The following is a 16,149-nucleotide window of genomic DNA, read 5'->3' on the forward strand; positions in this document are numbered from 1 at the left end:
CTGAGCTATTTCACTGCGTACTTGACGCGTCTCTTTGACTTTGTGCCTACCAGGAGATCTTCAATGCGTCCGGCGCGTTTACAGTTTGTAGTTCACGTTTGTGCTTTGAGCAGGAACCCAAACACGGGGTTGTTTGGGTTTTTCCTCCGGCCTTGCCTCTTCCAAGGGATCATTACCAAGTATCTGTGCAAAGTAGGGACCGGACGTCAATCCCGAGGAGATTTTTCTCCCATCTAGGGTACAAAATGCTGGTTTCAGAAGATCAGCGTGAAAAGTGCTCACGCCTGTTCTATTCAGGTGGATTCAACTGTGAGCTGCCCTTCAGCCGGCCGTGAGAATTATTTTTAAACGTGATCTAAGGATGGATGATGATTCCGTTAATGGCTCGAGGGAAACATCTTCAAAAGATTTAGGGAGAGAGAGAGAAAAAGTTCTTCAGCTCTGCAGGAAAATAATCTGATTCCCCCGCCACCACCACCCTTGTAAACATTATTTATATACGTAGAAGCAAGCAAAGTACGTTCAAGGGCCCTATCGTCGCCTGTGGCAAAACTTTCTACACGCCTGAGAGGGAGGCGACTAGCAATGTAGAAGCGGAAATGTATTTTCTTTGGGAAGAAATGGGGGTTACCCTTGAAACACCCTGCCCCCTCCCCCACGCCCTCACCCACCCTCGCTAGGGAAGGAGACCCCGGCGTTGTGTTGTCTCGTAGCTCTTGTTTGTTTTCACAACAGCCGCTGAAGATCTATAGTAACGGACCGGACCGGCTGGTGTGAAGCCGCAGGGGAGAAGGGAAATACGCCGCCCTCCCTTGGTACCGTTACACGCGCTGCCTTGTTCGTGTCCGGGCACCCTGGGCGCACCGGGCCAGCCCGAATATTTGCGCCGATTGATCCCCTGCCGCGAAGCAGCGTTTGGCTCCCAGTCCCACTCCGGGGCTGAGCAGCTTTGTGCGGCGGGAGGGTGGGATCCGCCTCGTCCCGCCAGCCTGGCTCCTTGGTATCGGTGTGGGCTGCCTCTGGGGGGCTCGTTCTGCTCCCGGGGTGTCCAGGGACCGCGCCGCCCGGCTGGGAGTCAAAAGGCCCTTTGACGGGCTCCATGGAGCGAGGAGTCGCGGCAGCTCCCGTCCCTCCCCAGCGCTCTTTCTCTCCTCCCCGCTGCCTCTGTCTCTCTGCACACGCACACACACCGGGGGCTGTCGGGGGCTGTCCTGCCAGCGGGGAAACAGAATACCTTGGACCTGGATTTCCAACACTCGGGTCAAGAAGTGGGTTGTGCCCGCAAAAGCTCCTGACACCATCCACATGTCTTCTTAGTCTTTCCGGTGCTACCGGACTATTGTTGTTTTTAAAGTTTTTCGTGTTACAGACGCACTCGGCTCCCCCCCTCTGAAGCTTTAGAACAAAATACCAAGGAAGCTACAGACAGACACCTAGATAGATAGATAGATAGATAGATAGATAGATAGATAGATAGATAGATAGATAGAGGAAGTGTGAATAGATAGATAGATAGATAGATAGATAGATAGATAGATAGATAGATAGATAGATAGGGTCTATAGGAATAGAGGGGGGAGGTATGGGGATAGTTAAAGAGAGTTTGTAGGGATGGATAGATGGACAGATAAGATGGGGATGGATAGATGAGATACATGGAGCGTGTGGGGATAGATTGTGTGCGGAGGGAGGGAGGAAGGAGACAGAGGAAGGAAGAAAGGAAGGAAAGAGAGAGAGGAGCGAAGGAAGGAAATTACATTTTTCGTTTTAAATCTCGGGTGCTGTTCCCATGGACTAGGCATTCTTCTGGCCTCGCTCTCGATACACAGCGCGTAGCGATCGTACGCGGCCAGGTCCCCTTCCCTTCGGACTCTCACGCTCGCTAGTTCAGCGGTGAGGACTTGGAGGGGCTCCCAAAGCGACTCCGCCTGAGACTCCGGGCAGCGGTTCGCCAGGAGAAAGAACCCGCCTCCTTGCCTGGGACTTGCCCGCCCTGCCCCGCAGAGCCAGGCTGGGGCCGCGCGGTGTATTGAGGGGATGGGCGGAAGCCCCGTGTATTGCTGGAGAGAGGGGTGGCTGGTTGCGAGGCTATAGACTTCTGGAAGAGGGAAAAGGCTGTATACACGAGGGCACTATAGCTATATACTGCACGGTGGGAGGGGCCTATATACATCTCTATAGCTGGGGGCAGTGCTCTGTTGCTGCAGGTGGCAGGGCTGGCTGGCGGGCGGGGAGGGGGGGGGCAGCACTGCCTCTGCTGCCAGGCGCCTGTTCCCCTTCATCCACTGAACGGCTCCCCTCAGCCGGGGGTCGGTGACCTTCCCTGGACCGTGTCCTCCCCGGCCCTCATTCATAACCTCCCCGCGCGCTCGCAGCATCTGTCCGGGGATCGGGGCCGCGCGCTGAGCTGAGGGGGCAGCGGGTCTCCCCTGCCCCGCCCCGCCCGGAGCCTTGAATCCTCAGCAGCCCCAGCCCCGGCCGGCTCATTAGCCAATTAGAAACACTAATCACCTCCGGCGCCCCGCCCCGCCCGCGCAGATGCTTTCCTGTTGGCTGCCTGGCGAGCAACAAATGCAGCTAATTATCCGAGGGAGCCCAGCGCTCATAGGCCAGCGGGCCTGCCCGTCACGGGCGCCCGCGCCCCACCTCTCCTCGCCTGGCGCAGGGCTGCCCGCTGGAGGCCGGCGCGCAGGCAGTCCGGGGCGGCTCTGCGAGGGGCCGGTTGCCTGCACGCTCCCGGGGAGCCGGCGCGCGGCGAGCGATGCTGGGCGCGCGGCGCGGAGCCTGCTGAGCGCCTGGCCGCGGGGCAGTGGCCGTGCGCCCCGGGGAGCGCAGCATGCCGCCCCGCGCCTGTCCGCGCTAGCCTCCCCCGGGGAGCGCAGCCCGCCTGTGCGCGGGTGCTGGGCGGAGGGCCCCCCTGCGCGGCGCTGGGGCTCGGCTGGCGGGGCCCGGGAGCTCCCCCCGGCGCGGTGCCCGTGCGCTGAGCCATGCTGACCGGCGCGCAGGCGGGCATATGGGACAGCGCCTGATCTGCTGCCTGGATGCGCCCAGCGCCCTGCAGCCGCCGCCGCCGCTGCTCCCGGTGAGACGGAAACTCCTGCTGCTCGGCATCATGCTCTTCCTCTGGCTCTACATGTTCTACTCGTGCGCCGGCTCCTGCGCCTCGGTGCCCGGCCTCGGCGCGCGGGCGGCTGCTGCCGCGGCTGGGGAGACTGGCGGAGCGCACGGAGGGGGGCTCCAGGTGCTTTCCAAGCTGCTGCGCAGGGCTCCTGCCGGGGCAGCCAAGGGGCTGGCGGGACCCGCCGCAGCTTCCCCGCCGGAGCCCCGCGAGGAGCAGAGCGCGGCCCCCGACCCCACCAGCCCCATCTCCAGCTTCTTCAACGGCTCCGGCACCAAGAAGCTGCCGCAGGCCATCATCATCGGCGTGAAGAAGGGCGGCACGCGGGCGCTGCTGGAGTTCCTGCGGGTGCACCCCGACATCCGGGCCGTGGGGGCCGAGCCCCACTTCTTCGACCGCAACTACGAGCGGGGCCTCGCCTGGTACAGGTACCCCCGTGGCCCCCGACGCGTGCGCGTGATTGACACCCAACCCGTCCGGGCTCACTTGCACCAAGCACATCCATCACGCCCCCCCCCCCCGGGGCCAGTTCTGCTTCGCTTTCCTCTTCGGGGCAGGGGGTCCCGCTTGCAGACCCAGGCTTTCGGATCCGCGGCAGAGCCGAGTATGCAGCGATGCTGCTCCCGGCGCTGCCCCTAACTTCTCTCTGGGCAACTCCGCGCTAGATTTGCTCCCCGCCCCGCGCTTGCCCCAGCCCGTGTGTCTGTCCCCTTTCCTACTTCGGTTTGGAGACTTCCCGCTAACGGCGCTCCGTGGAACCGGGCCGGGAGTCCTGCCTCGCGGTGTCCCCCGGGGATTCCCAGAAAGGCACAGACCCGGGTCGATTGAGTTGCTGGGTTGGGGCTTCACTGCTCCGCTAGCGGAGCGAGCAGAGGTGGGAAGGTTTCAGGGGAAATCTGGAAGCGCTCTGTAGAAACGGCCCAAGAAAGTGGCTTCTCCCTCCCTCCAATTAAATTTGAATTGCGGGGAGCCACCGGCGATTTCCCCCTGTCGCTGCGTGCCGGGCCCTCTGCCCTCGGGGGTGCCCCAGAGGGGAGGCGCTTTGAGGCACGTTCTTTGTTTCTACACACCGGGGTTTTTTCTGGCGGAGGAAGCGGGGGTGCCCGCCTGCCTTAGGGGCAGATCCGGCCTCCAGCTCCTGCTGCCACGCCCGGCACTGAGCGACCTGGGCCAGTGACCTCAACAAGATCAGGGACTGCCCAGTCCTTAGCGAGATTCCCACAATCTCGGTGCTACCGGCCAGGTTGTGCATTGAAAAGTCCCGTCCCTTCGTGTTTCCAAGAGCTGCGTTTTCGGGTTCAGCACTTGCCAGGGTCCGTGTAAGCGCGCCGTTGACTTTCCAGTCCTCGCCTGTATTTTTAGCGCCCGTAGTTGGCTTTGGCAAGGGGGGGGGGGATCGCTGCAAGGAGGCAGCTTGCGCAGGGATGTAGTGATCTCTGTTGGGAAGAAAGGGACATTGCAGCATCTGGTGCAGCGCATCGGACCCTGCCCGGCACCTCTGCTTCGCCAGAGGGAAGCCATCGAGCTCCGGTGCCGATCCGCATTCACCCCAACGAGCTTAAGAGTGCCCTGAGCTTTTGCAAGACCCTTTCGTGTTTGTTTTCTTGGCTAAAACAAATTAAGGCGCTACTTTTTTGCATTTTTCCCTTAAAATAAATTTTGATCTCTTAAAAAAAAATAGAGGGGAAAATACTATAGGGACACCGGCTCCTTTCTGGGGGTTGGAACAAGAAGCGTTCATCTGAAATGTCCTGCGGTGGAGACTGATCTCAGACGCACCGTTGTTCTGTTTTCTTGGGAGCCGGTGTTTACGCCAAACTGGCGCAGGCACCCCCGGAGCCTTTAATGTATTTTAGTTTAAACGAGTTTGGCCCCGTGGTGTTGGGTGAGCGGGGCCCGATCGCTTGGGGGACTTGGAAATAAATCGCCCTGTCGATAGAGTGGCTACAATATTGCTCCTCCTTCGGGTGTCCGCGCCGCGCTCCGGGTAACTCCTGCGCTCCCTTCCACACGCGATTCGGTGCGTGGCCGAGCGGAGGGAGGCTCGGCCCCGTGGGAACTCTTTGTTCCCGTTTTCTCGACGGGCCTCGTGGGGCCCAAACGTGGCTTTGTTGTGTCTGCGGCTCCTGGTGCCGTTCGCTTGTCTGGACTGTGTGAAACTTTGGGCAGCAGGGTCCTTACGAGTCCCCTCTCCAGACCAAACCCCGCTGAGGATTGAACCCCCTCCCCCGGGCCCACTGCAGAATTTCTGTAAGTGTGTGTGGAAGGGAGGGGGGGCTGGGGAGATTTTTATTGGCCTCCCCCCTCCCCCATTATTTCTCTTCTCAAGCGCGTACAAACGGCTTGAATTTTGCTGGCTGCGGCAAGGCAGCTGCCTGGCTTCACCCTGGAGCTGCACAAGGGGGACTTGCGTTGCGGAGGAGAGAACCGGGCACACGGGACATCTCTGGGAGGGAAAAGTTTGGCCCAACTTCGGAGCGGGGATTGGAGAGGGGGGAGTTCACCTGCTGCCGTCATCTGCCGGGTTCCCTTTCCACTGGCTCCCGCTGCCAGCCCGAGCCCGTTTGGGGCGCGTTGTGACACATGGGAAGCTCGCAACTCGCACTTCATCCCGGGAGACGGGGAAATGCGCCTAAGCGAGACCCAGACCCGGCTTCGAGCGGATGGGAGGGGATCGATACATCGCTAGAGATCAAAACTCGCGTGGGGCTCCGGTTAGTGGATCTGATTCGTGTCCGCAGAGCCCCACAATCGTGTCACTAAAAATGCACCGACGGGTTTTATGTGGAAACCGGCCTGGGTGTATCTCCAATAAAATCAGTGAATTCTACATTAGTCAGACTGCGTTGCCTTGCAGTAAATGTAAATCGTGAACTTGGCACTTGACTGCTCTGTAGCCCTAAGTTCGTTCTTCTCTTTTTTCTTCAAAGAATTGCCTCCACCCCCTTAAATCTGGTTAGTCTTTGAAAGCATATTCAGGCATATAACGTTTTAAGTCCAGAACAGTAACTCTATTAAATTAAGGAATGTTTCCCTTTGAATTGGAGTAATTAATTTAATCCCCAAAGAAAGATGAAGGTATAATCTGTGTCAGCTGGAAAACCATTTGGTGGGACAGGAAAAATAAACGGCAAACAAAGTGAGAAGTCCAATAGCTTACATAGCGTACGCTAAGGACGTTAGTTACTAACCCCGTTAGTAATGTATATTTCTTTTTTCTGGTTTTCAAAGGGAAGTTTTAAAGTTACTTGTTTTCAAAAAGGTCCCGGAGTCCAGCAAAACGAAACAATTTTATTGCAACAAAGAACAATTCGAAACCAAACCGGCAATTAATATTCGGGTCAATCTTTTTCCTTCTGGGAGATGGTGCAGAAGTCCGATCCATTTTAACTCAATCCTGAAACCCACAAGCAGACACTGAAGTTAACAAATATTCTAGTAGCACCTTAAATACTAACACAACATGTAGATGGTATCATGAGCTTTCCGTGGGCACAACTCACGTTCATCTGAAGAAATGGGTTGTGCCCACGAAAGCTCATGATACCATCTATATGTTTTGTTAGTCTTTAAACTGCTACCAGACTATTTTTTTAGTCTGTAACAGGAAAAAAACCAAACTCGGCTACCCCTCTAAAACTACTGAAGTTAATGGGAGTTGTTTAAGACTCGGATCTGACCCATTCATAGTTTTGTTTTGTTTTTTTTTATTAGTCACTTTGGCTGTGTGCTTAGGACACTTTCTGAGCAGGGTGGTGGTTATAAAGGTGGAATCCTTTCCCAGATCTTAACAAAACTCCAGGCCCCAATGTGTCAGCTTTTGTTTCATTTTATAATTCATTCAGCAGCTGAATAACAATTTCATTAAGGGAGCCTAAGAGATTGATAATCTTAGCTCTATTCTTGCTTTCTAAGTTTCATCAAGGGAGGAAGTCCAAATAGGTTTTATATAGATAGTTTGGGAAGGAGCTATAACACATAAATCCTTCCGAAACTACAACATAAAATTAACAAAATTGTGAGGGTGATAAATATTAACGGTTACACTAATTTCTGCTGAAAGAGCAGCTTTAAGCTCCTACTGCAGCCAGAGCAAGATAATTGCCCGGAAAAATGTAAACACCTATGAAAATGCTGGGGGTCCCCCCACGCACCGTCACTTTGCTGCTCCTCCAACAATCTGTTCTGGGTGTAAGGTCTGATCAGGGATGATAATTCCCAAGTTTGAATAAAGTTTTAGATTGATAGTTAAATTTAAATAAAAATACCACAAACTTCCAGTGTAAAATGTAGACTCTGTTCTAGTCCCTCCTCCAAATCGAGAACCTATAGGAAAAGATTTTGTCTCTTTAGTTATGAAGAATGAAAAGATTTTTTTGTCTCTTTAGTTATGAAGAATAATACAATACAGGTCTGAATCCTCCCCCACTGCTGTCAGGCAGGACACTTAAATTATTGCCGGGCTTATGAAAAATAATACAATACCCAAGCCCATAAATAAGGGTGACATGTATTTGTACCTCGCATAAGTGGTGCTCATCACATTCTTACAATGGGAGGGAATGGAAGAGGGTCCCTGTAACATAGGTAAAGGTTTAGACTATTTACCATGGGGCCCATGTTATGTGTTTAGGATATTCAAAAAAGTTATTGGGTGACATTTTTTTGCATAAAGTACACTTGCCAGGCTGTAATGTTTCATGTGGTCTTGTCAGCACAAGCTGCCCTGCTCACAATCGGTTAAGTGGGTAATGATTTTATAGTTTGCTAATCCCAAGAGGTACAGTGGCAAAGCAGATGAGATTCACATTAAGCATCAGAATTTAATTGTAGTTCCACTTGGCATAACAAGGCACCATTAACCTAAACAAAAGAGATTAGTGGGTGATGAAGCTATTTAAAGATGTTGATTGGGTGCTGTTTTTTCTCTTTCCCTCCCCCCCCCCCCTTCTGTTTGCTGTGATGTTTGGGGACTGATGTGAGAAGAAACAAGTCATCTGCCCCTGTAATCAAGTTTTGCTTTAGTGACGGTCTAGCCTGCTTACCTAGTTTATTCATTCTCATACTGTCCTGGAGTACTTCCTCCGATTTTTACATGCTATTGAAGAAACTTTTATTAAAAAAACTTTTAATCTGTAATGATTCTTTCTACCCTTCAAAGTCACATTTGCAGTTTAGTACAGCCTAGGCAGCAACAAAAAGTGTGAACACTAAATATAATAGCTAATCTATCGAGGAAAATAGTCAATATCTGTTACAATAACCTCCTATATAGAGGAGAACCAGCTAAAATTACAGCCACAGGTCAATTACAAGTTGAGGCTTTAATAGTGAACTTAAAATTGAAATTAATTCTAAACAAATCCATGAATACTACTCACTGTTTCTGAACACTTTTCTCCCCTTAAGTTTACTTTAAATATATTGTGTTGCTTTGACATAATTAGAATGTTTAAATATTATTTGAAAAAAAGACCACCTAGTGTGAAAGCCTTAATAGAACCAAATTGTTATTTGACCAAACTAAGCCTATAGTTTCAGAAGGGTAGCTGAATTAGTCTGTAACAAGAAAAACTTGACCAGAACATGTTAGATCTATATGAACTAGAAGAGAATTGTAACTTCTGCATAAAATAGTTTGTACGCTAATTCTCTTCATAACTTTCTCCATCAAAATCAGTTTAACTGCTGATAAACTCCCAGATTAGTCACTTTGGGAAGCAAAAAGAAGATACTTTAAATCACTGCACTGGAGTTGGATTAATGGGGTGAAACTAGTTAGATAACCTGGTTCCGTGTTCTGTGACTCACTAGTGCATAATATTAAGCATGTGCATAAGCGGCCTATAAGGAGCATGGCCAAGACTAGCACAAGTATTTTTTAATTGTCGAATCAAGATTAGCAAAATACTGATTTTAAAGAAAAACAAACTTTTTTCAGTGTAAAGGAATCCTAAACATAGAACTGTAAACAGAATTAAATTTGAAACCCTTTGAGTTTAGATAACAGCTGTGGAGATTTAAAGCTTTCCAAATTTTAATTTCAATGCACTTTGAGAGACAGACTCCCACTCTTCAACTTCTGTTAGCAAAACATAAACCAAGGTCACACAGTGTATGCTGCAGCCGTTACTGAGAAGAGTAGAAGATACAATCTAACTAAAAGGAAGTCTCTTTGAAATCCCTTACTACCAGTTCTGGGATTTCAGCAGTGTACTGCCAACCTTACAGGAGTTAAGGTGAAATAAAAAAGCAAACTGGTTTTATAATACAGTACTCTGAAATGAGAACCTATATGTTACAAAGCAGAAGCGCTGTCAAGATTTATTAGCAAAAATGGTGTTGAAGGTGTTGAACTCTGGTTTTAATTAGGCACCTAAATTAGACCATAAAATGGTTGATTAATCTTTTACAAGTGAAGGGGGGGAAATAACTAAAAGTTAATTTAATCATAAATGTTATTCCAGATGCAGTGAGTTGGGAGACTGCAGATATTTATAAGCAATGTACTTGCTTTATGTTTGGCAATGCTAGCATTGAACTTATTCATGATTAGTTCTGAGGTGATTCATTGGAATATAAATTCTTTTAATAAGCTTCTGTTGTAAACACTCTTTTTTTCCTTGTGTAACTTTGCTTATGCACGTGGACCAACTGACTTCAACACAACATGACAAAGGGTAAAACTTTGTCACCAAAATGTTGTGGGATAGGGAATTTAAGAAGCACTGTTTTTAAGGGGTTTAAGTTTCTAAATCACCAGGCACATTTGAAAAGTACTTGTAAGTTTTTCATGTTCAGGATTGGGGCCAAAGTTTGGCACTTAAATGAATGAACCTTGGAAAAATGAACTCTACGGTTGCCAAACAGTTTATAAATGTCCTAAAACTAAAAATCTGACAGCATATCATGTTTTCATTTTTAAAATAACTTTGTAAAATTCGAACTCTGATCCAAATAAGCTAAAGGAGTTTGACCACATATAAATTAGAAATAAGATACTGTCTTAAAACGCCCCCTGACTTCACTGAGCACTTTTAAGGTCCTACATGTTTCCATAACTTTAACTTCTGTTAATGTTTTAATTTGTCAAAGGATAGAGCTGTAGCTGAATATGTTAATGACGCAAAGAAATTGCTATAAATTACTCACTGTTCACCTAAACACACTATCCCGTATTCTAATCTTACGAACACTGCTCATTATTCACAAGTAATACCACAGAGCTCAGTGGGGCCTCTTGATTTGTAAAGTTACTCGCGTACACAGGATCGAGTCTTTGCTGCAGAAATGTGACTAGTGGTTTTTAAAACGTGGACCATCTTTTTGGCATATTTCATCCTAGCAATATCTAAATGGGAATATTTAACAGTAGTGGTGGTAAATTGCTCTAGTGGAGAAATAACTTTTTAAAAAAATTTAAAGTTTGTTGGCTCATGCAAGGCAGAACTCTAGATACGTTTTCTGTTCTGAAATTATATTTGACTATAGTATACTATTTTGCCTGAACTATTTCTTAATAAATTATATGGTATACTATCTTGAGAAGGAGAAGCAAAATAGTGGGTTTTGTTTCACTTTTTTGTCCCTTCTTTGCAAGATAAAAAGGGGTTGAAGTGAAACAAAACAGTTTTCTCCTGCTGCAAAAATAAAGCAAAATCAGATGATGGCGAATACGGTCCCTGAAGCAGCAAAGTGATAACAGAGAAATTGAATGGATTTTTTTTTGATAGCAAGAGAGCTTGGAGAGCCAAAGGAAACTAATTCTGTAAGCATGTTGCATTTTTCTTGTAATGAATGCCGCATGTTAGCTGCTTCATATAAGAATATTTACCATGACAGAAAAGAAATAAAATCAAGTCATTACTGAAAACTATATTAGAAGTAGTATATGAAATTTTTCATACGGTATTTAATAAGCTTCCCCTTTGAGATTGTGTTGGAAAAATTGAAGTGTGCAGCATTAACACGCTTGCGTGTTTTTTGGGAGGGGAGAGTGGCAGGGGAGTAGCCTTCTGTGGTCTGGTGTGTAGTGCAATTTCTGTCTTACAAGTCTGCCAGAAAACTCACTACTTGCAAGCCTAGAATAGGAGTCCATGATGGTTTTTAAACAATTTTCTCTATTTTTATCACAGGGTTCCCATTTTCTTTCTTTGGGGCAGCTATAACAATACTCTTAAATAGTACTAAGAACTTAAGTCTGTCTCTCAGTAAGTCTAACTGAACCTATATTGCCTGCTAGATTATTTTTAAACTCTATTTGCCGAAGGCCCAGTTTTAGTGCCGTTCCAAACAGCATGTTGCAGGAGAGAATGGCCCTAGTTCCTCGCTGAATTTTTATTTAGCCTACCAGACTGGAGGCTTTGTCTGTGTTTTTGGAAAGTGCCCTCGCACTGTAATGTAAAGAATAGCACCATCGCATACAGTGCTCTGGACAAAACACTGATGGGCTCCTTGCTTTGGAAAGCCCACCGTTTTTTGGGTTTGATCCTCATGCAAGTGCTGAGTCCATGACTTTCGTGAGTTGTGGCTGCAAGTTTAGACTCATGGGCCTGTCTGACTGCATGTAGCGTCTTTCTTTTGAGCATGGTGGTGATTGCATGTCTAAATTGTAGGTCACTTGGCATTTAAGGACCTCCAGTTCAGGACTGGGGCCGCCTTGTGTTAGGTGCTGCTTCAAGGTGACTCTGGAGAGGTGTGGTGAGCTGAGAGTTTCCTTACTGTAGGAATGTCACAATTGCCCTAATGAGCAAATTGTCCCATGGTGCTCCCATGTACCTAGTCAGAGCTTAGTCTGTCAGTCAAGTGGCTTATTAAAGATGTGGGGTCAAATCCTGCCCACAATGAATTTAATGGCAAACTTTCACTGACTTCACTGAGGCTGGGATTTCACTCACGATCACTGCAGAAATATAAATTCTTGCTTCATAGCGGTACTTTGTCTACTGCCACCACCTTTTACAGCAGATCTGTGCAAATGCTTGATAAGGCAATAAGGATTCCATACAGCCAGGTGCTGTGCTCCCTCCACTACCACGGACTGCATCTTCCAAAGGCACCCCGTACTTGCAAGGCCTCTCTTGTAAAGATGGAAGGGCTCTCAAGATACAGCTCAGTGCGATCTGGATTGGATCTGGATTCCTTGGGTTAAAAAAGCCACGCATGTGAATGGTAGCATCTGTGCAAAGAAGGCAAGCTTCTCTAGCAAACGGCCTCAAGTTGCACGTAAACAGGAAAAAGCTACAATTTTTTTAAATAAAGCTTTTTTGTTCCCTTTTTGTTTCTTTGGATGGCTTCTCTAACGTTTTTGATCCCTTTGGGATCTTTGTTCCCTTCCTTTCCAAGAGATCATGCTGCTATTGAACTTGCCTTGAACTGGCGTAAATCAGGACGGAAAAATCATTTTGTGGGAGGGATTTTTCTCCCCCCATCAATATTTCCAGACATGAATCCAATAGGCTTTGAAATGGGGGGACTATTTTTGTGACACACTGATATGTGCTTTGAGCCACTTACTGCCTCCAGTCAGATCTCGACGGACACAAGTGACATTGTCTTAGTGGCTGTGAGGAGTTATCGAGAAAATGGCCCCAGAAAGGAGGGGCGGACTGCTGGGATCAGTCAGCAAGGCCCTTGTGATCATTCTTTTAGATCTGAGGAGGGTTGAGTGGTTCAAACAGATGGCAAAGATTACTCGTGTTGCTGGAGCTTTCAGTGCGCTACTCTGTTTCAAGCACGTCGCCCGATGAGGCGCACATGACGAGTTCCTCCCAGCACGACGCTGAGGGGAGCGACATTGTCTGCTGTGATCAGGTTTCATAGCCTCACCTGTTGACTTGTTGAACTTTTTCAAAGTTGACCATGCGCTGGGGCTGTGCGGGGGCGGCTTATTTGGATGGTGGATCTGCCCGGCTAATCAGATTAGTGGGATACTGTGGCATGTAATGGAACACGATGCCAGCGATGGGCATCAAAATAATTGGAGGAAAACTCCTGGTGCTCTCTTTTATTAAAGTGGACAAGATGGGACTCAGTTTTATGCAGCTGATTATCTTCGGGTTCTTTGGGAGGTAGAAGGTTTTGACTGGCATTTCAAGAATGTAGGTGCCAAACTTTAATGTCTAGATGTTTCCTGCTGCCTAAAATTCTTTATTTGCTGTTCTACAATGGCAAGGTCTAGGAAGGACAGCTTAAAGTATGTTATACCTTAAGCCAAGTTTGATAGCATCCATGCAGCAGGAGTAAACGCTAAATCGAATGCCAGAACATCAGTCTCCGGTGCAGCGACTTTAGATGTCCTCATGCTCCATTCGGTTTCATTTCAACTATGTTGGCAAGAACAGGCTTCAGTTGCTCAGTTGACTTGGGATGGAAGAACCACATGGCCCTCGGACTCCTTGTAGTAAGAACGACGTATGGCGTCTTTCAATGTGACTGCTCCTCTCTTGTGTTGGCGTGAATACCAGTAATCCATCCGTTGTGGGATAATTTAAAGGCCAGGTATGCATTGGACAGTTAACATACGGGCTTCAAAAAACAGCTAATACCAGGTCATGTTGTAGTGGCAGTGGAATGAGTCAGGAAGTTCAGTTGCTACCTCGTGTCACTGAGGAGTTTGAGGAGCGAATGAAGTGATGAAACTTTCAGCACAGTAATGTTAGATTAAAAAACATCTCAGACTTCTAAAGTACAGAGAAGTTCATTTATCGCCTCTCATTCATGTGCCTGACGTTTTCACATCTCTGTACTTGTAATGACTTATTTTAAACTTGCAACCTAAATAAGAAACAGAATTGGGCTGTAATGTTACGTGACACTTCAAAAATTAAAAAGCTTGCAAGGAACATTGAAAGACACTAGTGATAGCAAAATCCATCCTTTTTTTTTTTTCCCTTCCCTTGGTTGTTCCAACCTGAACAGGATTTTTTTTGAACTGCATCTTTTTAAGGGTCTGCCTTTGCAATTAGATTCATGTGACTAGCAGCATTGCCATAGACTGAAATAATGGTCGCTAAATAGACTAAATGTGAGGCAGAAGTTTTGACTGGAGAAACACTGCACAGGAGTAACATATCTTATGAATAGTCCATTTTTTTTATCTGTAGCATGTGTATGACCTGATGCACATCAGCTGTACAGAGCATGGCTGTTGGCCACAGCAGAAATGGGGAGGAAAGAAAGCTTTTTATTGTGGGCAAAAATGTTTAAGCAGATTCCCATTTCAACTTTTGTTGCCAGTGACAATTTTTAATTGACTCTCGGCATCCATTACAGTGACATGGAACATTAAAAATAAACAACGTATTAAAGTTGATCAGCCACAAACAATAACTTTGTCCATCCTTCTGCTACCATTAGAAGAAATTGTTCAAGCAAATGCTTGACTAAAAATGATGCATTTTGCCTCCTGCTTTGAAAGTCAGTAAACTTTTGGGTTCTGATGGACATTGTTGCTTCCCCTGGTCCACAGTCAGAATCTCTTCCTCCAAGAACATCCTGTCCCCAGGTCTCAGGGTGTCTGACTAGGGACTAAAAACTTAAGTGGTCCTGTAGCACCTCAGAGTCTAACAAATATAGGTAGTATCATGAGCTGTTGTGGGCATTACCCCCTTCCTCAAATGAATGGAGCAAGGGGCACAGAGGGGCAAATTTTAAAGCAGAAAGAGGGGATAAGGGGGGGGGGGAAGGACAATAAGAAAGAGCTGTAAAACATGTTTACAACTTTGTGTGCAATGGCATCCTGGCTGACTTCCTGATAAATCTCCAATCATGCACATTTCAAGTGACTAGATTCCCTGCTCACTTGATGGCTTAACACATTATTTCTCTTTTTTAAAAAAAAAAGTGCTCTTCACACCTCTGACTAGTGCAAAAGACCCCCGCTAAGAAGGGAAGAGGACTAGAGTGAAATTGATCTTACCCTCAGTGCTGTCAAATGCTCAACACCAACCACTGGCAGAGGAAACAAGGAAGTGTATTCAGGTCTCTCAGGCCCAAGAATTTTGGGCCCTGATCCTGCAAGCACATAGGCACCTGCCTGACTTTAGACGCAAGTAACCTGTTAGTCTATGGGTGCATCTAGGCAGCAGTGATATTTCAGGATACTTCTGGTATCTTAAAATCGTGTTTTCTGCGTCTTGACAGCGTGTCCATTACTTCGAAATAACTTTCAAAATAACACATGAGCAATTCTGACGTCCCTGTAAAGCTCATTCCACGAGGATTAAGGGACATTTCGGAATAGTGCTCTGTTTCAAAATTAACTCGAAATAAGCTACGCAATTTGCGTGACTTATTTCGAGCTAAGGGTGCAGTGCAGATACACTCTAAGGGGTTAGTTACAAGGCACTTGGGTCCCTAACGATGAGCCAATGTTGAGCAATCTAAGTAAGGTAAAGCAATGCTTGTCTGCTGTAGCAGCTCATGGTGCCAGACATCAGAAAGTCAAGGGACATTGACATGGAACTTGTCAAAGGGCCAAGAGGAATGAGCAGGACCAATGACAAGAAACCCAGTTAGGGAGGTAGCCCAAATTCTTCCTTGACAGACTGCATTTTCCTACAGAGAACCTACCCCGGATACCAACAGACTGAGGGACAGTCTCCACCCCTTATCTGCTTTCATGGCTAACTCTGTAAAACATCCCTGGGGTGCTGTATCCATACACTTATTCACTGCTATCTAAAAGGAACTGCTAAACTTTCATCCCTAAACATTGGGCAATGCTTATTATGTACGTTGTATATTTTGTCTAAGTAAGACTTCTTAATGTTAGTTAATCCAAGCATGAACCCACCCGTTCAGACCCTTTCCTCTAAACCCGAGCACCATGTGAATTTTCATTTAAAAAATTAGCTTTAATAAAACTTTAAGCACAAGCATGCATATTTTCAGGATCAGGAACTTACGTGTTTGTAGTAATAGCAGCAGAAGAAACTTCAGGCAAAATGTGTGATCCTTTTTGGTACTGTCCCTTTAACATCCGGTTGTCTAACCCAAGGCATGTAATACAGGGTCTGATCTTGTGCCCA

At 47.3% G+C, this 16,149-nt stretch overlaps 1 protein-coding gene across 1 annotated transcript in view; it reads left to right on the forward strand.

Moving 5' to 3' along the window:
- Positions 1–2,660: 2,660 nt before the first annotated feature.
- Positions 2,661–16,149, forward strand: part of HS3ST3B1 (heparan sulfate-glucosamine 3-sulfotransferase 3B1) — a 47,714-nt gene continuing 34,225 nt past the window's right edge. The window contains exon 1 of the mRNA XM_075903514.2: positions 2,661–3,546. Within this exon, the coding sequence (XP_075759629.2) occupies positions 3,014–3,546 (533 nt within the window). The 5' untranslated portion in view covers positions 2,661–3,013. The remainder of the gene's footprint in view (positions 3,547–16,149) is intronic.

The sequence above is a fragment of the Pelodiscus sinensis genome, chromosome 20, assembly GCF_052426305.1.
Source record: "Pelodiscus sinensis isolate ZL-2025 chromosome 20, ASM5242630v1, whole genome shotgun sequence".
Taxonomy (NCBI): Eukaryota; Metazoa; Chordata; order Testudines; family Trionychidae; genus Pelodiscus; species Pelodiscus sinensis.